General features: G+C 43.4%; 4 protein-coding genes across 7 annotated transcripts; 2 read left to right on the top strand and 2 right to left on the bottom strand.

Moving 5' to 3' along the window:
- Positions 1–385: 385 nt before the first annotated feature.
- slc25a11 (solute carrier family 25 member 11) lies at positions 386–6,482 on the bottom strand. Its single transcript, XM_086269687.1, has 9 exons — positions 6,223–6,482; positions 4,061–4,213; positions 3,852–3,969; positions 3,631–3,719; positions 3,449–3,539; positions 1,845–1,935; positions 1,661–1,760; positions 1,532–1,583; positions 386–768 (listed from the first exon to the last, which is right to left on the bottom strand). The coding sequence occupies exons 1-9, from the start codon at positions 6,285–6,287 to the stop codon at positions 613–615; spliced, it is 915 nt and encodes a 304-aa protein (XP_086125813.1). The 5' UTR covers positions 6,288–6,482; the 3' UTR covers positions 386–612.
- Positions 6,483–7,391: 909 nt separating this feature from the next.
- On the top strand, positions 7,392–10,107 carry LOC147333753 (motile sperm domain-containing protein 1-like). 4 transcript variants are annotated; one of them, XM_086269694.1, is made up of 7 exons: positions 7,392–7,517; positions 7,895–8,032; positions 8,290–8,569; positions 8,642–8,717; positions 8,796–9,013; positions 9,116–9,271; positions 9,816–10,107. In XM_086269694.1, exons 3-7 carry the CDS (start codon positions 8,365–8,367, stop codon positions 9,842–9,844), a joined length of 684 nt encoding a protein of 227 aa, XP_086125820.1. In that variant the 5' UTR covers positions 7,392–7,517; positions 7,895–8,032; positions 8,290–8,364; the 3' UTR covers positions 9,845–10,107. The 4 variants fall into 4 exon arrangements, with proteins under 4 accessions (XP_086125820.1, XP_086125847.1, XP_086125827.1 ...); XM_086269701.1 differs by lacking the exon at positions 7,392–7,517 and adding an exon at positions 7,524–7,826; XM_086269721.1 differs by lacking the exon at positions 7,895–8,032 and having other exon boundaries at positions 7,450–7,517.
- Positions 10,108–11,985: 1,878 nt separating this feature from the next.
- LOC147333752 (uncharacterized) lies at positions 11,986–20,632 on the top strand. The gene is made up of 2 exons (XM_086269138.1): positions 11,986–12,112; positions 18,849–20,632. Exons 1-2 carry the CDS (start codon positions 12,041–12,043, stop codon positions 19,905–19,907), a joined length of 1,131 nt encoding a protein of 376 aa, XP_086125264.1. The 5' UTR covers positions 11,986–12,040; the 3' UTR covers positions 19,908–20,632.
- Positions 20,633–20,934: 302 nt separating this feature from the next.
- LOC147333751 (uncharacterized) lies at positions 20,935–23,448 on the bottom strand. The gene is made up of 7 exons (XM_086269335.1): positions 23,290–23,448; positions 23,150–23,209; positions 22,782–22,883; positions 22,407–22,448; positions 22,279–22,308; positions 22,044–22,205; positions 20,935–21,546 (listed from the first exon to the last, which is right to left on the bottom strand). The coding sequence occupies exons 1-7, from the start codon at positions 23,341–23,343 to the stop codon at positions 21,304–21,306; spliced, it is 693 nt and encodes a 230-aa protein (XP_086125461.1). The 5' UTR covers positions 23,344–23,448; the 3' UTR covers positions 20,935–21,303.
- Between the last annotated feature and the right edge of the window lie 2,533 nt (positions 23,449–25,981).

The raw sequence follows: 25,981 nt of genomic DNA, 5'->3' as shown, positions 1-25,981 counted from the left end.
ACTGAAGATTTAAACACTTTTAGATCCATTACAGTTATAGAGCACTTTGCAGCCTGCTAACATGGAAACTACATAAAAATAGCAGGTGGTTTCATAAAAGTAATTTATTCTTTTCATTTAATAATAGAGTCTACATTATTAACAGCTAAACTCACCTTGGCAGAAAAATGGTGAGGAAAACCATCAGGACCAAGCTGGGTTTCCTGGGGCCAGAGATTTGGACAAACTTTCTCCCTTACTTTCATAACAGCTGTCCTGTGCCAGATGTTATATTGAGCCATTGAGAGGCATCAACATCAGTATCGACTACAATAAAGTTTAGCCAACATATTGATGTAATTAATAACAGGAGTCCAAGTAGGAAGTGATGGAAATGACAACAAAGCAAGGTCAAAAAGTCTTTATTCAACCACGAGTCTCTGCTCAGCCATGGTTGTTACCATGGTTACCTATCAATCCCATCATGATGCTGCGTGTTGTCAGGGAGACAGTGGGGCAGGGTTTCTACAAATAAGACTTAATTACTCAAAACATCTGTGAATGATGTCTGAACTACATTTAATTTACATTTTTCTCTTTACAGAAAGAATTCAAACACTGTGTGTGCGTGGGCTAAACGTCGAGGACGTAGGTCTTGTAGAGGCGGTTCATCTGCTCCAGGAAGATGAAGGTGAGGACGGTGTGCGGGCCGAGGCGGGCATAGTACGGGGTGAAACCTTTCCACAGAGAGAAGAAGCCCTCCTTCCCCACCACTCGAACCAGCACCTCCTGATCATGACACAGATAATTCAGTCGGTGCCCAGAATATAAACACTTATTACCGGAACAAGTTATATTAATACAGGCTGAACATTGGTTCAGCCTGTATTAATATAACTTAATATAACTAATTAATATAACTTGTATATCAGCCCTCTCACTGGCCACTTCATTAGGAACACCTGTTAAACTTCTTTGACTTATGTTTTATCAGCCAATCACATGGCAGTGACTCAGTGCATCCTGTCATGACCACATTTCCTGATTTCTGCAGGATAACACATGTCAAAAAGCTCCATTCATCTCTAACATAAGAAAATAAGTTCACTGTACTCAAATGACCTGACTCCAATGGAGCATCTTCCTCATCAAGGAGCAACTGAGAAACCTGCAGCAGCTGTGTGATGATATGATGTTAATATGAAGCAAAATCCTTGTTAAATTTATTAAGATTTAAAGAGTTCTGAAGATAAAACTTGTTACTAGCGATGTGTACCTAATAAAGAGGCCTGTCAATGTGTATTGCAGATTGTCAGAAAATGATTCTCTAAAATCTCCAAATGTTACACAAAGAACATCAAAGATACAGAAGTAACCTGTACAAATACTTCAAAATCACAGTATTACCAGGAACAATATTGCATTTATTCATCAGCTCATCTGCTTTCAGAGCATTATTTAACTTTCATGCTTAAAAAAAAAAAAAAAAAGATTTTAATGACCAAAATGTAATAACAAAAACAAGTAAAACCAAATAAAATTGGCGACTCACCAAACCATTTTTATACTCTGGCTTCCCGTCAATCATCTTCATGTTCTGGATCCTGCCAAGAAAAAGGAGAAGGTGGTCAGACTCGGCTCGACCACAGAAGAAGAGTTCATCAAACGCCTTCAGTCTCACCTGGTCTTTACGATGTCGACGGGCATCGAGGCTGCCGTGGTAACCAGACCACTGATCATACTGGCACAGAAGTGACACAGAATATCGTCTCTAAAATAACCTGAGAACACACAAACATATTGATGAAGAGTGTGCGTCACTGAAAGACCGTGTGCGTGCGTGAGTGCGTGCGTGTGTTGGGCACCTGAATCGAGCAGCGCCTGTTTGGACTGAGAGTACGAGGCCAGCTGAGCAGCGTTCACGACCACCGCTCGAGCCATGGTGGGAATGCAACCCTGCAACAACAGAGTCGTCATCAGCTCAGTTATTAAAAACACCCAAAGAGACTCGATAAAGCTGCTGAACCAACAAACAGACGTGAACGCTCCACAGACGACGTCTGGAGTCTTTTCTGCAGGAAATGAACCAGCGAGGGTAGAGGTGGAGGGATGTCAGCGACCCTCAGAGCATGCTGTAGCTCCGATTTACAGTTTCAGCTTTTTATCGTCTTTGATTCAGCAGAATAGCTGAGATCTGTCCCAGTTTAGGTTTCAGCACTTAAATCCTCATTTTATTACTAACGCTCATCAGGAAATTTGATTTAAAAATCATCTAACTTTTGTTATTGATATTACAGCAGTCACACACAAATTACTCCAGAGAATGAAAGGACAAGTGTCAAATTTTGTTAATCATGTAGTGAGAATTTCATGGATGAAGCTTTTAGATTCCTGCAAGCAGAATCTTTTTTTTTTTTTTTTAAGTGAAAAGTTTAAGATGTTACTACCAAGTGTTTATAACTGAACAAAAACTGAGGCACTGTAATGACTCAGTTTATCTGACCTATGTTTGCACCATCTTTGGTGGGAAAACTGTTGCAAAATCAGAAAAAAAGATGCAGAGATCAGAAAAGAAGAAGATCCCTGTCCTTCCCGTCTTGGAGCAACTGTGACCACGTAATGTCGTCTGGGAATAATAAAGTGTTCTGATTCTGATACATTGAAAAAGACTGCGACACTGCCCTCTGCTGCCCCATGGAAGTACTGCAGATGGTCAGTAAAATCCTTTGCAAATTAAAAAAATTCAATTAATATTTTTAATAAAAATATCATTTAAATGTTTTAATTCAGTTTAAAATTATTTAAAATATTGTAGACACATTTTTAACAAGGGCTGTAAAAACTAACAAAACCACTAAATCCATGAGCGTTTATTCAATCGTCACCTGAGGAGCTAAAATTATTCTAAAAAGCAGCGAATACTGCACCACAGTCTCGCGCAACGATTAGATTAGAGATTTGTGTTTGATAAAGAGAGACCCAGATTTAGAACATGTGACATTCTTCAGTTTGGAAATTCTTTAGAAGAAAAACTGAGAATTTTGGGAATATAAATGTTTTGGAAACATGAGGATAAGCAGAGAAAAAGCCAAATTCAAAAATATCAGAATCAAAACTGAGGTCATTTTTCTTGTTTTTGCTCAGGATTCGCAGAGTTTTTTTCCCCTTCAATAAAAGCTGCAGCAGTAGCTCACAGTTCCCATTAACTGCTTTCACACATATTAATAACAGTACAACGGCTTGAAAAACGAAATAGTTAAATAAGAAAAAAAAAAGAAAAAAGAAAAAAAGAGCTAATGTAATGTTTGTGTGATGTTAAATCGGGCAGCATCTACTCTGGGTGAAGGACCACTTCAGGACACAAACCTTTTTATCAATTAAAATTTCCACATTAAATTACTGCATCTGGACTAATGGCTACTCATTCAGGCCCAAGTGAAGAAAATGATGATGATGATGGTAGCCTCACCCTCCACAGCGTAGTGACGCCTTCCTCTTTGGTTATTCGAACGAGGGCATTAAAAACATTCTTGTATCCTCTCCGCTGGTCTGCAGGTAACCTGGAGACACAAACGGTGAGGAAAACGCCTGCGAGTCATTTTGTGTCCATGCCGAGCAGAGAAAGCTGCTCGAAGGTAAACAGAGTCTCACCGTCCATCGGCCGTCATCCTGATCAGCGCCACCTCTGCTGGCGTCCCCACAAATGCTCCAATGGCTCCAGCTGTCATACCAATCAGAGCCTGTAGGGGGAGCACACTGTTACTCAGCAGCATGGAGGGTGCTGTGGCATCTACACCTTTACCACTGCTTAAAAGCTTTCTACAGGCTTAGATGATTTCAGAGCTCATAAGCCTTTCACTCTTTCAGCTCACCTTGAGGAAGAAGTTCGGCGGCCGGCCGTCACTGCTGGTCATTTTCTCGAACAGGATGGTGTAGATTCCCAGACGGGTCGTCGTGTAGGTCGCCTGACGCAAAAGACCTGCTGACAGACTGACAAACACACAAAGAAACCCACAATGAAGCAGGGAGCTGAAACGTGAGTTAAAATGATAAAAATCAGGATGGGGCGAAGCGCTGGTACCCGGTGTAGATGCCCCCCACGCCCTCGTTTCTCAGGATGGAGAACAAGGCGTGGAAGCTGGTTTTATACTCTCGAGCCTTCGTCCCCTGACCACTCAGCTGCATCCTGTTCTTCACCAGGTCCAACGGCTGCACGAAGACTGTCGCGCCCATCCTGCAGAGAGGGAACAGCACAGGTACGTTTATTAAAGCTGAAGCATTACTGAGAAAACATGAAACCAAAAACTTTTTGGCACAGTCAAAGACACAACAAAACCTGGGAGCGCAGACTTGTTATCATATATCTGACATTTCAGATGTTTGAACAGATTTAAATCGTAACTTATAAAATGAGACCTTTGGACTGACTGTTCCAACGACTTCCACTGAAATCCAAACAATGTGATCAAAATAAATCAAAGTTCACTTGAAAAGTTCTTTTTATTTAAAAAGAACATCAGGGAGGAGTTTTACAGTTAAGGGAAAAAGTAAAAACTAAAACATGGCAGGTTGTTTAAGCGCAGTTGGAGAACAGAGGTGTTTTGCTCTAATGAATTTACACTTCTGTTAGCAGTGAAGCTGCAGCGATGTGGTAACTCTGCAGTGATAAGTTATCAGGGACTGGAAGAGCTGGTACTGTGAGTTTATCAGGAGGTGAGAGTTTAGCCTCCCTTAGAAAACACCGACGGCAGCAGGTGAGAGCACAGATTAACTCACGATGATGAAAACCTGCCTGGGGCAGCGATTCTTGTCTTTTAAATCAGAACACGTCCATTTATTTATCTCAAATGAAGCTTCACAGAAGAGCGTGCTGGGATCCTGATGAATTACAAACTGTAAAATTAGAGATGGTGCAGAGATACCTCTAAATTATCTCTGATTCACACCAAATATGGATTAAAATATAAATGAAGGCCTAATCTGCAAACCTACAGCTCTAACATTTAGTCATGTCATTATTTTTAACTTTTATAGTTTCTGAGAGATATATCGATAGATAGATATCCATCTATGAAAAAAGGTGTGCAGGTTTGAAATAAAGTCAACTGTTGACACCACCTCACGGAGTTTGTAAGAAGCAGCCATACTGTCAACATTTGGTGACCTTCAACTGTTTATTATGAGGCTGTTTAACCTGCTACGCCTGCTAAGGTAACCTGACACACACACACACACACACACACACACACACACACACACACACACACACTCTCGTCTTAAAGTGTGTGTGTGAGTAATGTTCTCCATGTTTCCTCTCATACACTCATGTTAACCTTCATGTCAGCATACGTTCACTAATCCCTGTGAGCCAAAAGGTCAGATTGTTCAGTTTATCATTTTTTTCTATTTTTGGATCAGTATGATGTCAGAGACAGTCACGCACCCTATTGAGTGAGGGGCAGCCAATCACTGAGGCGCAGTGTGAGATAATTATTGAGATTATAATTTTAATTCATTCATCAAATTATTAATTGGCTTAATGAACTTTTATGATACATGATTACATTTGTAAATGTTTTGTGATAAACATGGATCAGAGTTTAACTGAACCTGATTTCAGAGTTTAGAGGCTAAACCAGGTTACATCATCATCATCATCATGGTCATAAAGCTGTCATCCATCCCGGCTAACAGTTAGCATGCTAACGGCAGACCGGGGAGCCGACGTCAGGTCCCCCTGACTGGTGCCACCTCCCCTTATCTGCTGTCAGAGTTTACTTTAGGGAAGCTTCGCTGCCAATCCAGCGTTAGCGTTAGCTCCTCGTTGTAAAGCCCAGGCGGGAGGTTTTAACAAATAATTTCCCGGGGATACAAGCGGAACATTTGCAGGACTTCTACGAGTTTGCATGTTTAAATGTGTTCTGGTGAGAAAAAAAAGGGGCAGGAAGCTCTACTCGAACATGGCTAACTAACACATGCAGAGAGGTGCCCAGATTTCGTCATGACACCGGTGTGCTGATGAAAAACGTCCCCTCGGAGTTATCGGGGTGCAGCCCGTCCTGTGACAGCCAGCATCAGCTGCTAACAGCTAACCATCAGCGTGTCGCTCCGCCGCAGTAACGGCCTCCGTGTTGTCCTTTAAACCGCACAGAGGTTTGACACAGAGCGGGTTTAAACTGACCAGAGCTCTCCTCTGACCCCTGACATTAGCGCGATAGCATGGCAGCTAGCCGCATCACTTACCCAGCCAGCCCCCCGAACAGGAACTTGATGGCCTTCGGGGAGGTCTTGGGCTTCGCATCCGCCATGTTTCCCCCGATCGGTCAGTGGCCGCAGAGTCTGCGTTCAGATTTCTGCCGCCCGCCTGCCTGCCTGTGTGCCTTTGAGCCGAGCTTTCCGCCTGCTTTCTCCCCGTCGCAGCGGCGGCAGCAAGAGCAGCAAGGTGACTCTATAAAGCGGACGCGTCCCGAGACACGAAGAGCAACGGACCAATCAGGAGGCGAGGAACGATCAACGTGCTCCGTTCATGGTCTCCTTTTAAACTCCTCCATCCGAACTCTACTAATCAACTAATACAGCGAAGTTAATGACGTACAGCGTATATCAGATATTTAGAAGGCTGTAGTCTTTGACTTACTGATGTTATATTAAAAAGAAAAATGTTATTTTAAACATTTTGGCATTTGGCATGCAATAAATTACACACGTGAAGTTGATTATGAATTCATCATCATTTGACCAAAAACATGTTTATACAGACTGATACTTGAAACGATGACGAGCCTTTTGATAAAGAGGCCCTACTCAACTAAAAATTCGTGCATGGCATTCTTATGTCTTTCATTTCCGAGAGAACTTGAATGCCGCAGATGCTACAACGCTAGTTATTTAAATTAAGTATATCTATAAATATGTAGAAAACATAAATTTAAAAGTGTATAACTGGTAGGACGTTATATAAATGTTTAGTTTCTTTAAAATAAGGAAACTAAAAGCCACAATTATTTGTTAAATAATTTATTGCTTATAATGTTGTACCATTGTAATGAGATGAGATGATAGCCTTTATTTGTCAGTTGCAGTTGCCCACCGAGAAGACAGACCTTGCCGACCGTACAGGTCAGGGAGGTAGCAAAGGAAAAAAACAGTGAAATGTGTAAACCAAAAGGATAACCCAGAAAGATAAGGGAAGGAGACGGTGAAAGATGCGTCCGCCTCCTCCGAGAGCCAAAGAAAGAAAGCATTTTCTTGTAGCATGGTTGAAACATTGTAGCAACCATTGTTGTACCATTTTCTTGAATATTATGGCTTTTATAAATCCAAAACGATTTCTTGTTTAGTTTCAGAATTAAAAATGAATTGCAACTGTTGCCACCATCATTTCAGCTTAAACACAGCGTCAAACTAAGGAGTCTGATGTGACACACAAAACAACAGAAGGCTGGGACTCTTTCCGAACGCTCATTGGTTTAGAGCTAGAGAGGGGGAGGGATTTATTATAAGCAACAGCTTGCTGAGGAAGTAGATCCGGGGCAGCGGTGAGTAGAAACACTGAGCAGTTTTATTTCTGTTTTTTTTTTCTTTTTTTTACCGGATTAAACTCCCATAAAACGCCTCGGTGTGACCGTCCGGCTGCCGGAGATCATATCGCGGAGCTGGCGACAGTTTCTGCTGCGTCACGTTACCGGTGTTTTGGCGAGTGATTGGGCAGCTAGCGTTAGCAAACAGCAGGAAGCTCACTAACAGAAAGTCTGTTAGTGAAGTTTTTCGGAGTTTTTTTACACAGAGATCCAGAAATAAACAATTTATACTACAGGCTGACAGCGGAGGGATACACAGGAGCTGAGGTACTTATTTATGAGGCGTCACCTGTGTTTGTTCTCCACTGTTTACATGTTGGGTCCTGTTTGTTTAGGGAAGGAAACGAGGAGCTAGAGAAGTAAACACGGAAACAGAGAAGGAAGGGAAGAAGCACAGAAGGATAAGAGGAGGTAGAGAAGTAAACAAAGAAACAGAAGGAAGGAAAGACGTACAGAAGGCAGCAAGGTATCGGGTAAGAATCATGGTGGCAGAGAAAAGGCAGGAAGGAGGGATATGAGGAAGGAAAAAAGGAGTTGGTAAATAAAGGGGGCAGGGTGGAAATGAGGACACAGAAAGGACGAGGAGGAGGGGAAAAAGTAGGGAGAGGTAACAAGGAGGCATTGTACAAAATAAGGAGAGAGAGGAGGATCCAAGGAGCCACAACCTAGGAAAGAGAAACTTTTTTTCTCCTCGTTAAATGATTTTTTTTTTGTCTCGCTGTGGTGGTAGGCGGTGTTACCTCTAGGTATCCAATGACAGCTCTCCGATCATGTCCGCGGGCGGGGCTCCACACAGAGCGGACTAATGAGGAGGAGGCAGAGCCATGACGGGCGAGGAGACGAGGGGGGGTCGGCGGTGGCAGGGGAGCAGAGCGTGGCGGTGGGGGGCGTGCCGCGTCTTGCCGTCTTCCTGTTCCCCTCAGAGATGGTGTTCTACGCCGAGCAGAGGAGCTCCCATAGGAGGGTGCTGACCCTCTACAACCCCTACAACTTCAGCCTCAGCTTCAAGAGTGAGTGCAGCCTTGTTTAGGCCCTGGTCACGCCGCCACTGGCTCTAACAGCCTCTCTCTCTGTCCTCACAGTGTGGTGCACGGCGCCCTCGTTCTACAGGGTGGTGGAGGCAGAGGGCAGCATCCGGGCCAAGTCCTGCGTCGACCTGTGAGTGTTTCAAACTTTGTTTAAAACTTAATCCATAACGACGCTCACATGCAATCAAGTATTTTGTTTTCCTGTCAGGGTCGTGCGTCACCTGGACGTCTCCCCCAGACACTGGGGCCGCAGGGACCGGTTCCGCATGGAGGTGAGGGGTGGAGGCCAGGTGGGACGACGGGAGATTTGGGCGGAGCTTAGAGGAGGACAAGAGGAAGAGGAGCAAAGAGGAGGTCAACAAAGGGCGCTGCCCCATCCTACTTCTCAGCTCCTGCCCACACAGGCACACCTGCCTGCCTGCACAGGTAAGGCACCATGGAGTGCTCTGATTGGTTCCTGCAGCAGTGCATTCGCGGGTGCAGAGTGAGTTGATCTTATTAATGATGTTTCTGTGTGTGTGTCTGCAGCTGTGCGCAGCGCGTCTCAGTGGGCGGTGTGTGTGGCTGTGGCGGTGCTGTGTGTCACAGTGTTGATGCTCCCCCTGCACACTGACAGCAACTCGCTGGTTCCACGCTGGCTGCACGTGTCCACCAATCAGAAACTGGTCTGCGCCTACACACTGGGTAACACCACGCACACACACACACACACACACACACACACACACACACACACACACACACACATCGGTATGACCTGAGAGAGAGGGGAGGCAGGGAGCAAATGAGACAGTGGGAAAGTAAGCAAAAAGAAAGTAAAGAAGGAGATAGAGAAGGAAACAAGGAAGTAGAGAAGAACAGTTATAGGTGAAGAAAGGAGGAATCTAGGGACAGTTAAGGAAATGAGAAGTCAGAGCAGAAAGGAAGGAGTCTCAGAAGGAAATGTGGAGATAAAGAAGCAAACAAGAAAATAGAAAAGGAAATAAGGAAGCGGAAAGGAAACTAGATATAGAGAAGGAATTAGGAGAGAAGGGCAGGAACGAAAAGGAAACAAGAATGTAGTTGGAGGGAAAACGAAGGAGATAAGGAGGTAGAAAAGGAAATGAGATGGTGGATAAGGGAACGAGAAGTTGAAGATTCAGAAGTACATAAAAACATACAAAGAAGGAGGCAGAAAAGGAAATGAGGAGGTAGAGAATGAAGCAGTGATACTGTGGTTGTCTCGCAGGTCTTGTTACCATGGTGTTTCTACGGTGACGTCATGCTGCAGCGACCTGTGGCCTCACCGTCGTCCACACAGGAGGAGCCCTCAAACGATTGTCATGGGACAGCGAGTAGCGTGTTCAAAAAAGCTTTATTTAAACGTGTCGACGGAGCGGACGGAGTCATCGACCACTGATGAACAGTTGGATACGAGCGCCGTGAGAAGAAATGGACGTTAAACCGACGAACATGTGACAAAGCTGTGATGCTGCGTAAATAAAATGGTTGTGAATAAAAACAGAAAGTGATGATTTTAAGAGGATTCAAGTCTTTATTTAACAGAACAACACAACACCATCTTTGACCAGAGTGTACTCACACGTTTAAATAAAGTTTTTACAGAAGCTCAGTGCAGCTCATCATATCCAGGATAAATAAATAAAACAAAGCAGGTAAACTGTGTAATCAGATGTGTGTGTGTGAAGTTTTACTGCTGATGGTAAAATGTTCACAGAGGTTCAGCTTTTCTGCGTGATGCGTCGTTATCCATCAGAACTACAGAGCTGGCCTTCCAGTCTCTGAGAAAAACCTCATCAAGTAATGCATGAACTAGTAATTGATGGAAAAGTTCCAGTTTCTTCTTCACTGCCATGAATAAAAACCTGTTCTTTAAAAGAATCCCCTGCATCTTTCTGCATGATCATCAGTGCTGATCGTTCTCGATGTTCCTCTGGGATCGCTGATCGGTTTCAGACCTGAAGCAAAGTGAGCCGCAGATTTCCCATCCATGAACCTGAACCCTGAATGCAGTGATAAACACACAATGGCTCTGAAGGACAAGTTTCCCCTGAAGTCTGACATTTCATATTAAACAAGGAGCCGTTCTGACAGGTTAAAAACATTTAAAAGAATAAACGTAGAAAAGAAAAACAATGAATTAATAAAAAAGATTATAACCTGTGTCACAGATGAGGCTCACTCCAGATTAATGTAAAGAAACAAACTCAGATTTATTTTCACCTCATTTAGAAGGTGATTTACACCTGCTGAGTGAAGCACACGAGGAGGAAGAAGGAAGGAAATAAGTCCAGAATGAGATTCCAACACTTTACCATCGGAGATGTTTGTCAATAAAGAAATACACAAGGGGCCTGTCTCAATATGCGTACTTGTGCGTGCTTGCATTCTCGTGTACTCGTGATACGTCATCAGTCCAGAACCCAAACGCGGCAATGGCGGAGGAGCGCGTCTAAAACTTTTAAATATTACTCTTTCTGGGTCGCAAAATAAAATTGTAAGTTATTTTGAAGTGAGAATGTAGCTGTGTAAGCTTCAAATATCTGCTCGATTTATCAACATATCACATATTTCCAAACGTGCTCCGACGTTTTCCGAGACATCTGTTACCCACCAGCTCCATATACATTTTGGGGCATGTATTCTGTAATCTGTAATCTGTAATGGAATACATTTTAAAAGTAACCTTCCCAACACTGCCCACCAGCTCCATAGCAGACCGAGAGGTCGGCACATCGTTTTCAACCCTCCCATGCTCTTTCACTACTCAGGTTAAACATGATATATAAGTCTCTTAGGTAACTTCGAAATGTTAATGTTTGGTTTATTTGTTCCTGAGTAAATCGTTTTGGCTGAGATATATTTCAATTCAGGAGGAAACAAAGACAGCATGTTAATACGTGGAGATTCTGAAGGCTGCTTCAAAATGATCGATTATATTTTAAATCTTTGTTCAGTTCTCTTCCAAACCCCAGCAGCTGTCTGTTGTAATTTTTGAGTGTCCACTAAAATAAAAATAAAGTGTCCTAACATCTCACCTGTTTGTTTTTATTAAGGCATACATGTACATTATTTTTATTAATAGAGATTTCGCTGCTGAGGTCAAACATGATATATAAGTCACTTCGATCGCTTCTAAATGTTAATGTTTGGTTTATTTCAGTGTTTTCTTTGTTCCTGAGTCAGTCGGTTTGGCTGTGATTAAAGTTAAGCTTCATAACATGTTAGTCACAGTTGAATTAAGAGAGTAAAAACTCCGGACCTGTGACATCATCAAGTACGCTGTACAAATCGCTAGTCTGTGCGTGTCGGACTCTTGGGACTCGCGTACTTGAGGAAAGGCCATGGGAGTGTTTTTGTTCTTCTCGCGTTATTTTTTAGTCACCGCGAGAGTTGGAGAGAGTACTGAGACGAGCTGCTGAGTTTTGGCGGAACAGGAGCAGAGCAGGAATAATGGAGGAGGAAAGCCGGGACACGCAGAACAGCAACGGAGAGGAGTCCTCCTCAGCTCGCGCTGAGCTACAGGTGAGAGGTTATCACAGCTGAAAGAGGACGTGAAGGGGCACGAGGGACTTCCTGTTCAGGCTTTAACTTTGACAGAAGAAAGGAGACAAAACAACCATCGGGACACAGCCGCGCAGTTTAAGAAAACGATGTGCGCGTCTGCATCAGAACTTACGGTCCAAGCTGTAGACTCCGTCAGGAATGCATGGGGCGTTTAGGTGCACCTCGTAAACTCAGCAATCGTCCTCCCAGAAGCCGTGGTGGTTATTTAAACGGCTTTAAAAGTGGTATTATTATTATCAGGTAACAATTTGAGTTTTTTAATGTTTTAATGCGGAATTGAATGGATAATATTGGAGTTCTAGATTCAAATGTGTTCATGGCCATAAAAACAGGGGAAAGGCTGATGAAGAAACTGCATCTGCTCTATAACTACAGGTTAGTGCATCTGTACGGAGAAAGAGTCAGGTTGTTCTTATAGCTCTCTTGCACTACATCTATTTCACACTTACATTTTGTCTTCATTTATTTATTTATACTATTTGTATTTTGTCTGTTCTATTTATAAATATTAACCAGGCATCTGTGTGTGGATAGCAAAGAAAGAATTTCAATACACAGAGAAATTCTTTGTGCATATGACAATAAACGCTTGAATCCTGAATCACTAAAGACAGATTTTAATGGCACCAACAGCTATGCGCTTAATATGCAAGATGATCGTCTCTGCAGTTGTCATCACGCTCTGCAGGCGTTTGCAGTCCATAGCAGTAGTGCTGCTGTACCATGCAGTGATGCAGCTGGTCAGTGTGCTCTCCACAATGCAGTCTCTAAGAGCATCCACAGAGTTTTGTTGTGTCAAAAAACTGGCAGCGAGGACTGAGTTTATGATCTCTGAGCTAAACTTGCAAAACTCTTAATAATGTAGCGAGAACACATGGTTCAATACAAAAATGCTGGAGATGCAGCTTGAAAATTGCACAAAATAGTGTGGAATGAAGTAATGGAAACGACAAAGCTAATGATAATTATTCTTTTTAAATTGAATAAAGTAATTCTGTTGATTCCATGCTGTATTAATTGTGTTTCAGGTTGCTTTAGTTTCTGGCCTGCTTCTGTGTAGTCAAAGAATGTGAGCAGCTTGCATAGAAAGGGGAGTAGACCAAGGTGAGCGAGATAAGATGGGGAGACAGTGGTGTCACCATAGAGATGGAGAGAGAAAGTACTAGCAGTTGTGTCACAGAGAGCAGCTTCCACGAGTACATCCCTTTGTTTAGCCAGACCTCGCCCATAGAGAGCTCTAGCTGCTTGGTCTCCAAATCAAAATCAAATCACTTTTATTGTCACATCACATGTGCAGGCACACTGGCACAGCGCATGCGAGTGAAATTCTTGTGTGTTAGCTTCACAAGCAACAGAGATGTGCAAAACACAACAACACAAACGAGCAAAATACAAGAATGGCCAACCTGAAACTAATAAATATATGTACAATATATAATAGTGTATGCATTTCTGGATGTGTATACTAAATGTTTTTCTACGTGTGTGTGTGTGTGTGTGTGTGTGTGTGTGTGTGTGTGTGTGTACACATTTTTACAAATTAAATAGTAAAAAAATAATAATAAAATATATAAAATATACAGAGTTGAATATGTGCAAACCAAGTGGCATTTATATACAGTGTGGAGTGCATAATGTTAAAGTTCCAGTAGTGAAGCTGAGGTGTCTATGAAGTGTTCAGCAGTCTGATGGCCTGATGGAAAAAGCTGTCTCTCAGTCTGCTGGTACGGGACCGGATGCTGCAGAACCTCCTTCCTGATGGAAGCAGTCTGAACAGTTTATGGCTGGGGTGACTGGAGTCCTTGATGATCCTCCCCGCTTTCCTCAGGCAGCGCTTCCTGTAGATGTCTTGGAGGGAGGGAAGCTCACCTCCAATTATCCGTTCAGAGCACCGCACTACTCGCTGGAGAGCTTTGCAGTGGTAGGCGGTGCTGTTGCCATACCAGGTGGTGATGCATCCAGTGAGGATGCTCTCAATGGCACAGTGATAGAAGGTCCTGAGGATGCGGGGGCTCATGCCGAATCTTTTCAGTCTCCTGAGAAAGAAGAGGCGCTGCTGCGCCTTCTTCACTGTTTTGTTTATGTGTACTGACCACGTAAGATCCTCAGCCAGATGTACTCCAAGGAACCGGAAGCTGCTCACTCTCTCCACAGCAGCGCCGTTGATGGTGATGGGGGTGTGTACTTCTCTGCACCTCCGGAAGTCCACTATCAACTCCTTTGTCTTTGCGACGTTGAGGGTGAGATGGTTGTCTTGACACCAGTGGGTCAGGGCGCTGACCTCCTCCCTGTAAGCCGTCTCATCACCGTTGGTGATAAGACCCACCACTGTAGTGTCGTCCGCAAACTTCACAATGATGTTGGAGTTGTTAGTGGCTGTGCAGTCGTAGGTGTAGAGTGAGTACAGGAGAGGGCTCAGTACACACCCCTGTGGAGCACCAGTGTTCAGTGTGATGGGGGATGAGGTGATGCTGCCCAGTCTGACCACCTGGCGTCTGTCAGACAGGAAGCTAAGGATCCAGCTGCAGAGGGAGCTGCTCAGTCCTAGATCCTGCAGTTTCCTGTCCAGCTTCGAGGGAACGATGGTATTGAATGCTGAGCTGTAATCTACAAACAGCATTCTCACATACGTGTCTCTCTTCTCCAGGTGTGACAGGGCAGTGTGTAGTGTCAGGGCTATGGCATCATCAGTGGACCTGTTGTGGCGGTATGCAAACTGTAGAGGGTCTAGTGAGTCGGGTAGTGCAGAGCGGATTAAGTCCCTGACCAGCTTCTCGAAGCATTTGCTCACGATGGGGGTCAGGGCTACAGGTCGCCAGTCGTTCAATGAGGAGATGGTGGAGGATTTGGGTACAGGGACGATGGTGGCCATTTTGAAGCAGGCTGGGACTACAGACAGAGAGAGGGAAAGGTTGAAGATGTGTGTGAACACTCCAGCCAGCTGAGCCGCGCATGACTTGAGGACCCGGCCGGGAATCCCGTCCGGACCAGTAGCTTTGCGTGCATTCACCTTCCTGAAGCACTTCCGCACATCCTCCTCAGACACAGTGTGCGCACTGACGTCATCCGCGGTGCGCACACTGTCCAGTCTCATGGTGTTCGCTGTGTCGAATCTAGCGTAGAATACGTTTAGATCCTCACACAGAGAGGCCGTGGTCTGCGGTGTGCTGGTTTTCCCTCTAAAGTCTGCGATCGTGTTTAGTCCCTGCCACATACTCCGAGGGTTGTCAAACTGTTGCTCCACCCTGTCCCTGTACTCACGTTTGGCTGCTTTGATCGTCTTCCGGAGTTGGTAATGTGCGTGTTTGTAGTCCGATGTGTTCGCCGAGGCAAAAGCGGTGCTCTGTGCCGCGCGAACATCTCCGTTAATCCAGGGTTTTTGATTTGGGAAGGATTTAACTGTTCTGGATGGGACGACATCTTCCACGCATTTCCTGATAAATCCACAGACTGAGTCTGTGTACTCATCAATGTCCCTAGCAGCCACGTGAAACATTTCCCAGTCCGCGTGATCAAAACAGTCCCGCAGATATGTGTTCACTGAATGCTTGGAAAATAAAGAGTGTCAAATGAAGTTCTTGTCTCTGTTTGATCTCTACCATCAAAACAATCTGTGAAGTTGGCGAACTTCAACAATAGTTTATTAGAAAACAGCTTAGAGAAAGTGGAGAAGCTCAGACAAAACTAAACAAATAAATAATAAATATAATAATAGAGCGGGGGGTGATGTCCACACATAATGTACTCGCACTAGTTTCTCCCTGCAGAGGAAACACAAGACAGTCAGACACACACACATCACTCCACTAGTGCACAAACACAAAAAGTAGATTAGATTAGAACAGGATGTTCTGAACACAACACCCTGTTTGTTATCAGATGGATACTCAGTAGGTGAGGCCATAAATAAATGTCCCGTAGAGCTACTCTGTTGTAATCTTACAGTATTTATTAACTTTAAATACTCCAGTGTGAATTACTTTGTGGTCGGCAGTTCCAAAGTTTGTGAGTGGAGGATCTCTGAGTTTGGACTCGAGAGAAAGTCAGAAACAAAAACATTGTTTCAGCCTGGGAGCCAAACCGGAGTGAGCTGCTCTTGTGTTCAGTTTTATGTAGAGCTGGGCGATATAAGATTTTTTCATATCACGTTTAAGTTTCAAAATAGAACAAACGAAACAGACTAAATTGTCAATTTCACTTAAAAACAAAATATTAATTCTAAAAATAAATCTTAGTTTGTTTTACAGAAGAACAGACAAAACTGACTAACTTTTGTCAATATCAAATAAACTGAGAACTAAAAGGAAATTCTCAATCTCTCCTTGTTGCATAGCTGAGCTTTTCAAACAGTTTTAACAGTTACTTTAGTCTGACAAAAGCCGAATGACGAATTACCACTTCCAGTCAGAGACTGAGCTGCACCGCTTTATTGTATTTCCAGACTTGCTTTCGGCACATTTACAGTGCACGCTACTCTGTTTTTGTCAGACTTGAAATAGCTGAAATACCTTCACACTACGGAACTTCTGTGGCTCTTCCGTTCGACAATCTCTCCGGCATTGGCACCATCATCTGTTTTCTCTTCGGTCACGCTTTCGGTTGATGTTTCTCTAGTCGGCACACTCATTTCCTCCATTACCCGGGCGGCACGGCGGCTGGCTGCTTCCCAAACAAACACACGTGCGGCTTGGCACTTGTGCTGTACGTAACAAGTCACGTGACGTGATGCTGTGGCTGTGATTGGTTCGGGTCTGCGCTACTTAATTTGGATTGGCTGTTGTTCCCTTTTTTTTAAGAGGACAAGAGAGATGTGGCCTATCGCAATAGTTTAACTTTTCTATCGAGAAAAAGTTATTTCACAATACATATCGTTATCGTTCTATCGCCCAGCTCTAGTTTTATTAATTTCATGTGCAGAGCTCACAATGAGCTGCAGTCTGCTGAAGCATGAATCTGAGGATAGCACGAGGCACTCAGAGGTCAGCGTGATAACACTGGTTATCCTCCCTCAGCTAAACATGCTCTACAATGAAGGAGAGAGGAAGAAAGTAGGCAGGGAGGGAACAGGGAAGGAAAGGAGGAGGTGAGATGGGAGAGAAGTAAACATGGAGAGAGAGAGAAAGAAATGAGGAGGTAGAGATGGAAAGCAGTTTGAAAGAAGAGTGGATAGAAAGATAGAGAACCAAACAAAGAGGAAGAGAAGGAAATAACTAAGAGAGAAATGAACAAGGAGGGTGAGAAGAAATTAAGGAGAGGTTGAAGCCAATGAGGAAGGAGAGAAGAAGAAAGGAAGTAGAAGATAATGAAATGACGTGTTAATAAGGAAAGAAAGAAAACATTTCCTCCTTGTTTCAGTATCTGCGTTTTCTTCTTCTCCTTTTCTTCCCTTCCTACTTGTCTCTCTGTCCACCTCTTCTACAGGTGAAACTCGAAAAATTTGAATATCATGTTCAATTATTTCATTAATTCAACTTAAAAGGTGAAACTAATGTACTATATAGACTCATTACATGCAATGCTAGATATTTCCAGCCTTTATTTGTTAGTATTTTGGTGATTATGGCTTATAGTTTATGAAAACTCCAAATTCAAAAGCTCAAAAAATTAGAATATTGTTCAATATTTTAGGCTCAAAGTGTCACACTCTAATCAGCTTATTAAACCAAAACACCTGCAAAGGGTTCCTGAACCTTGAAATGGTCTCTTAGTCTGGTTTAGTAGGAATCACAATCATGGGGGAGACCGCTGACCTGACAGTTGTGCAGAAAACCATCATTAACACATTCCATAAGAAGGGAAAGCCTCAAAAAGCAATTGCATAAGAAGTTGGGTGTTTCTGAAGTGGTATTTCAAAGCACATTAATAGAAAGTTATGTGGAAGGGAAAAGTGTGGAAGATAAAGGTGCACTGTGCTTTGTTAAGTCCAGAGTAAATGCAGCCGTCTACCAGGACATTTTGGAGCATGTTATGCTTTCTTCTGCCGACAAGCTTTATGGAGATGCTGACTTCATTTTGCAGCAGGAATTGGCACCTGCCCACACTGCCAAAAGATCCAAAACCTGGTCCAATGAACATGGGAATGCTGTGCTTGATTGGTCAGCAAACTCACCTGACCTGAAACCCATAGAGAATCTATGGGGCATTACCAAGAGAAAGATGAGAGACATGAGACTGAACAATGCATCCTGGTCTTCACAGCACCTCAGCAGTGCCACAGGCTGATTGCATCCATGCCACGCTGCATTGAATCAGTAATTCATGCAAAAGGGGCCCAAACCAAGTACTGAGTACATAAGCATGATTATACTTTTCAGAGCTCTGACATTTCTGTATTTAAAATCCTTGTTTTATTGATTTCATGTAATATTCTAATTTTCTGAGATTTTGGGGTTCTCATAAGCTGTAACCCATAATCATTAAAATTATAACAAATAAAGGGTTGAAATATCTTGCTGTGCAATGTCTATCCTATTATTAGGTTGAGCTTTTAAACTAAATGATTGAAATAAATGAAATTTTGCACGATATTCAAATTTTTCAAGTTTCGCATGTATTTCTCCTCCCTTTTTCCATCCGCCCTCCTCCACCAGGTTTCAAAGCTCAGTCCCAGCATTTTATGAACCCGTGTGTTGTCTCTGTAATTACATTCACCTTGTTGTACCAAATTGTCCTTCTTTTTCCTGTTTTGCCATAGAAACGTGGTGGCCACAAGAGACCCAGACATCATGGCTCCCAGCACCATGACAACGCCTCAAACAAGAATCGGAAGATTCACATGGATGACAAACAGTACAGCTGTGATCAATGCCCATCCACTTTCGCTCGACTGCAGACTTTCTTAACGCACCAGCGTGTTCACACAGGAGAGAGACCGTACAGCTGTGACACATGTGGCTCAGCTTTCACTCAGTTGTCTCATCTGAGGAGGCACGAGCGAAGTCACATCGGGAAGAAACCATACAGGTGTGATCAGTGCCCTTCCACTTTCACTCAACTAAGTGGTTTCTTGATCCACCAGCGTGTTCACACAGGAGAGAGACCGTACAGCTGTGACACATGTGGCTCAGCTTTCACTCAGTCATCCCATCTGAGGAAGCACAAACGAAGTCACACCGGGGAGAGGCCATACAGCTGTGATCAGTGTGGTCAGACTTTTACTCTAAAATGTAGTCTGAACACTCACTGCATACGTTTGCACACAGCAGAGAAACCATACAGCTGCGACCAGTGTGGTAAAAGTTTTGCATTGAAATTTTCCCTGAAAGTCCACCAGCAAATCCACACCGGAGAGAGTCCGCCCTGGTGTGAGGAGTGTGGAAAACCTTTTTCTCACACGTGCTCCCTTAAAAGTCATCAAAGAGTTATCATTGGAGAAAGGCCGTACAGCTGCGACAAGTGTGGGAAAAGTTTCAAGCAGAAATGTATTTTACAAAAACACAGCAAAACTCACACTGGAGAGAAGCCATACAACTGTGAGGAGTGCGGGCAGAGTTTCACCCGCCCGTGCTCTCTGAGGAAACATCAGCGTATCCATACCGGAGAAAGACCGTACAGCTGTGATGAGTGTGGGAAAGCCTTCAGTCGGCAGTTCAGCCTGACATGTCACATGCGAATCCATACAGGAGAAAAACCATACTGGTGTGAGGACTGCGGGCAAACGTTCCGTCACAAGGGCACCTTCAAACAACACCGAGAACAACATCAGAACAGGACAGAGAACTTGGAGCCGGGATCAGCAGAAGTCTCTTTATAAAATAACCATTTCATGTTTCATGTAGAAGATTTTCAGATCTTCTTCCTTTTTACTGTCTGCAGTGGAATTCCATCTGAGTTTGTTCTATTATTCAGAACATCATAAACACATTTGCGTGGTCTGCTTGTTGCAGTGTGTTGCTGTGAGGGGGAAAAAACGCTGAACAACAGAAATGAATAACTTTCTGTTGCACTCTTAAATTAATACTGTGAATAATACCTATGGGAGATTTAAAAACAAACAAACAAACACCCAATTAAAGACGACAAACATTTATTTAATGTAGGCACAGAAAATGAGACTGACCAGAACCCACCTCCACAAACTTGCTGTAAAACCAGAGGAGAAGATGTCCTCAGGGATCCACAGACCACCAGGAGCTGCTCACAGTTCTGCATATCGGGCATTTCAGAGCCCCCAATCAAAACCCTTTGCTCCTGTTAGGACGATAAATGGCACACTTCTTCCTTAAGGACCACAAACTTGTGCTTCCTGTAGAAGCTGCCCTGATCCTGCCTTTTTCTGAAGCTATGTTGTTACAGTGCTGAACCACTACCTGGAGAAAAAAAAAACCTAAAACGAAGTAAAACTGCATTTATTTTACTTTGTTTTTTCTGCTGCAAAGTAAAGTTTGTTTCCTTTTCAGGGACTGTAAAATGAAATCATTAACCTCATTAATGTTTATTATAATGTTTGTTGACAAAAAAATAAAGGGATGCGAACCAGTCTGGTCCTTTCTGTAAGTTTCAAAGAAAATAACCTAAATATCTAAACATGTCACAGCTCTCTTTATCATCTGAGTTTTATTGTGTAAAAAATCTGAAAAAAAATATCTAAAACTAATAAAAACTGACCTGAAATCAACAAAATGACTAAAAATAAACCAAAAAGATTCAGGTGAATGAGTCTAAATCACAGTGCAGTCAAACATGCAGCTGCTTGAGACTCCACAATTTCATTAACAATTTCAATAATTACAGTGGATCAAGCATGGTAATATTTAAATGGGAAAGCAACAGGACTGGAGTTCATGAAAAATTTAAACTTTTTATTACCAAACAGTGACAAGGCACAGATGTGAAGTTTAGTTTAATAAATGTTCAGGCTCAAACAGAAAAAACAAAACATGGGAACACGTTTATTTACAGTCAAACTCAGCTCATTGTTTCAGGTTAAACTGCTGGGATGCAAACAGAGGCTGATTCTCACTGTGTGATGATCTGCTTTCATGCTCAGTGCTCATTAAAACTTCAGAGCTTGATTGATCGGGACAGTTAAACATTTAATATGTGGAGCTACATGTTCTGTGACGCTTCAGTAGTTAATAATAATAATAATAATAATAATTGCATCATTTACTGGTTAATAAGTGATCATAACAATGGGGGGATGGTCTCTACAGCCCCAGCTCAAGCCCCGCCTCATTTTCATGGAGGCCTTGGTCAGGCACGTCAAAGGTCAGCCCGGCCTCTCGCTCAATGCTGTCACCCCACAGTTGCAGAAACTCAGAGTTTTCCTCTCTGGCACCGCCCACGTCGCCAACTTCAGACACGCCTCCCTCTGCAGCCACTTCTGAGATCAGACCGGGTTCTCTGTGCCGAGGTCGTGTCAGGAGGTGGTGGAAGGTCATCAGCAAAGGCTGGTAGGGGGCGGGGTAAAAAGAGACAGGGGGGAGTCACACTAGAGTTGATTTATTTTGTAGAACCTAAAGGAGCCAAGAAGACGACGAGCTGACTTGAGGGGGAGGCTGGGTTAGTTCCATAGACCCAACCAGGAGACGTGGGACAAGCCCACCTAATGCGTCATCATTACACTTTCATCAATCAGAGATCAGTTTGAACCAGCTGTGCTTTCAGTCTCGTCTCAGCTCGTTTTTTAGTTTTATTGCTGTAAGTCATGTGACCTGCACAGGACTGCAGACAGAAATAACCTAAAACCTGACAGGTGCATATTTTTATATTAGCAACCATCAACATCAATGTAACATAATATAATAGATATAATATGTAATAGAATATAATATAATTTAAGCTGTCTGCGCCCCAGAGTCTCACTCATCTGATCTTCCAGACGATCAGATCAAACATTCTTGTTTAAAGTATTGCCCAGGTGTGTGTGATGTCACTGTGATGTCACCCTGTGTTGGCTCTCCACGCTGTCCTCTCCATCTCTGGTGTCTCTCTCTCCGTCGCCTTCTTGCTCGCCCGCTCTCTCTCCCAGTAAAACTAGCTCATTGATCCACAGGTTGGTGCTGGTGGTGCTGTTGGTGTCACTGGGAGGCTGGAGGAGCTCCTCACTCTGACACACACACACACATTTAACATTTAATCTCATTAAAATAAGCTTTATTTACATCAAAGTGACGGCTCACCTCCTGAGAGGAGTCCACCTGCTCCACAGCCTGCAGGATACGACATCACACACACGTCATGACATCACACATTGTAGCACAGTAAGAGTGACGATATTTGTTTATGGAGCTGAGTGTGTGTGTGTTACCGTGTTCTCCAGGTTCTGCCGTTCTCGCACCATTTGTGGACCCTGTAAACATCGACCAAACGGACTGATTCAGTCACTCTGTCCTTAATAACCACAGCTGATTGGTCACATGGCACAGTGACGCTCATTTTAACGCTGCAGTTTCTCTTTCTTTTAATCTACAAGGTAAAAAACTACAAATAAGAAAAAACTCAGCACGTGTCAGGACGTAATGACTGCAGATGGAGGACATATTATAAAATTATTTCTGATGGCTATTATAAAACTCCGTTCAGTTTTTACCAAATTAAAGATTTTACCAGACTCTAACCTCAAAGCTGCAAATAGACTCAGAGTATACAGTGAGATTGTGTTGTAACTCAGGTCACCTCTGACCTCTGAACTCTGGCTTGACTCCGAGGAAACTGATGAAGAGGAGGAGGAGGAGGAGGAGGAGGAGGAAGTGATCTTCTGAGCGGGGTCAGGAGGGGCCGAAGGCTGCAGACACACAGTGATGTTAGAAACTGAAGACTTAAGATGAAGATGCTTTAATGTAAGGAAGGCAGTAGGGTTTCATCTGGATACACATGTTACAGCGTGTGTGGGAAACACAAGGCTCAGGCTGATGAAATAGCTGCATCAATATCTGCCTGAAGAAAACACCTCAAAATACAAGTTTACTACAACTCTGATGGAGTCTGCTGCTCTAGCTGTAGCCACATAGAACTGAGAGTACTCTGTGTACTTGTACTGCACTGACTCACTGCTGTTTGGTCCACTTGGCTCTGCAGGAGGAGCTGAAGGCTGTGGAGTTCTCCTGGAAGCTGCAGACAAAAACAAACACGTCTCAGAGTCACAGATGAGCCTCATGTCTCATGAACTGACCAGTATGATCCAGCCTTACTGGCACAGCCTGGTTCTGATCCAGCAGGCTGATGATCATCAGAAGCAGCCACATCGTAACAAGCTCTCGGGGCGGTCCTGGAGGTCCGGGGTAATCCTGGTCCTGTGGGGGGTCCTGCAGGTTCTGACCGAGTCTTGCTCTGCTCCGTCTGTTTTATTGCGTGTTTGGCAGGAAGTGTCATGTCATCATGTCGCCCTCAGTCCCTGCCCCCCTCCCACGGATGTTACGCCCATCAAGGGAAACATCAACAACAACAACAGGCTGATTTATACTGGCAGGGAGTGTCTCTGTGTGTGAGAGCAAGTGTTCACTGCAGTAAGGGTGTGATGTGAAAGCAGTCGTCATGCAGATGTTTTATTGTTTCTTCTGATGGAAGCAGCTATTTAACATGGCGAAGCTCAAAGTGCTTCCATCCTGCTTTAATGGGGAGAAATCAAACCTCAGGACACATTTGGATGTTTGTGGTTCCTCAGGTGTGTCCAGGCCCTTCATTAGTCCAGAGCTCCGCCCTCTGATCCAGGACTTTGGGTTTATTTTGTATAGTTTAACTTTTATTTAACTGATGATGTCAGAGGAAGCGAAATAAGATAAAGAAAAAGTATCAGGATTAAAAGTACTTCCAGATGAGGTGTGTGTCAGATTCATGGAGCTGCGGTGAACCAACACAACAACACATCCAGCTGGCAGTAAACACATTTCACAACCAGCAGGACTTCCTGCCACACAACCACACGACACCAGAGAGAGAGGAAGCCAAGTGTTACAGAAGAGGCTCAACAATAAACCAGCTTAGACACAACCATCAGTTTCATAATAAATTCTGCTTTAATATTCATCGTCCTATCACCTTTTTTGTAATCATCTCAGGTCTGACTTCTTAGTAGGAATGGTGGGAATTTTCAGATCCTGCAGTTCAAATAATTTATTTAAATGAATGAAGGTGCGGCTGTTTTTAATGTTTTTAGAATTGTTTTAAATTGTTTTAAAATCCCATTGAAAGTAGAAGACTTTGTGAGTCCAGTCCTTCCCGTTTCAGGGTATCTGGTCATGTGACTTGTGAGTTTGGCCTGCTGGAATAATTTATCCACCAACATGTGGTCTTTATTATGAAAAGCATGAGTTTACACACCAAAGAACCCAAACCTTTCTAATAGCAACTGGCTTGCTTTTATACTCTACCTGATTCAGGTGAGCCTCTTGTATGACCCATATCTGGGAAACCAAGCAAACCAAATGCTACACTGATCATCCACGTAAGCAACCATCAAAGCACAACACAACACATGGAAGACTTATTTATATACGCACAAAGTCCCACAAATAATTCAATTACACATACACTTCAGTCAATTATATATAAATTAGAAACACCTTAACCAAACTCCCCTAAGCTGGCACACTGGTTTATTCTAAGAGCTCATAAGCAGCTGATTGAGCTGCTCTTACTCGTTTGCTCCTGTAAAAGAAGTGACCAGGAAAAGATGAGTACAGCAAACACACTTCTCTTAAATACATGTTTGAGGAATTTAGGTTTACAAGACAAATGATGAACTGCAATCAGTTGCCACTCAGGTTCTTCTTCCTGACACAGGATGGATGTCAGGTCCCTCCAGATGTTTCTTCACCTTCCATAAAAATGTCAAATTCGATAAACCTACTACAGAATCACCAAACCATAAACGTTTCTTTTTCATGTAACCTTTTAAATACCAATCCCTCAAACATATAAAAATACATTCATTTATTTATTATTTATTTACAATTAAAATACAGGCAAGCGCAGTGGAACACCTGGGTCTCCATTACATGGCTCTATGAAAATGGACTCTCAGGATGGATGCTGGATGGAAAGGATGGAAGTTTTTGGGTGTCAGATTTGGAGGATTGGAGAAAACAAAGCACATGGTGTACTCTCATTCCTGCTGGGATCTGAGACATCTGTGTGGTTTTTGGCATCACTGCTTCTGAACCACCCTCAGAATAAAAGCAGGAACTGGAGCGAGGTGGCGGCCAGCGTCCCATCACTGCCCCGTTACAGATTTGACAGCGCAGAGGCGAAGGCTCAAACACCCGGACATTGAAAGTTCCCTCTGCGGTCAGATTTCACCATCAGCTTTCTGAAAACATCTGTGTGTGTGTGTGTGTGTGTGTTTCTGATCTATTTCTAAGTCAGAGCGTTGGATGCAAAGCAGTGTTTATCTGCCTGCCACAAACCACATACACATAAACTCACACACTGAAGTGTCTGTCAGCGGCTCGCATCATACAGCATCACAGCAGACATTTCATCATCCTGTTCTTCTTCTTCTGTGAAGGAGACAGATGTGTGTGTGTGAGTGTGTGTGTGTGTGAGTGTGAGTGTGTGTGTGTGTGTGTGTGTGTGAGTACTGTAACTCCTTTATTCCACACAGACAGCTTCAGCATTTGTTCTGCTTTCTCTGCTTTTATTTGAATGTGACAGAAAAACACGACTAGAATTTACACAAACGTGTTTACAGGCTGACTTTAATGTGTTTCTGCACATGCTTGTCCTCTGGTCATGTGATCATGTGGTTTGTAGGAACTCTCCTCTTCCTCAGAGGATCCACCTGTGCTTCCTCTCCTCTCTCCTCCACCTGTTACAGTGAGGGAACGTCCTCCATGATGGAGGAGCTGCTGGAAAGTGCTGAGAGTTTCCTCCAGAGTGAGACCT

The sequence above is a fragment of the Aulonocara sp. 'chitande type north' Nkhata Bay genome, linkage group LG3 (assembly GCF_057382095.1).
Source record: "Aulonocara sp. 'chitande type north' Nkhata Bay isolate Kocher_YH1m ecotype deep benthic linkage group LG3, A_spYH_male_GT1.1, whole genome shotgun sequence".
NCBI lineage: Eukaryota > Metazoa > Chordata > Actinopteri > Cichliformes > Cichlidae > Aulonocara > Aulonocara sp. 'chitande type north' Nkhata Bay.
Note: the sequence above shows the minus strand (reverse complement) of the source record. Positions and strands in the feature narration are given on the sequence as shown.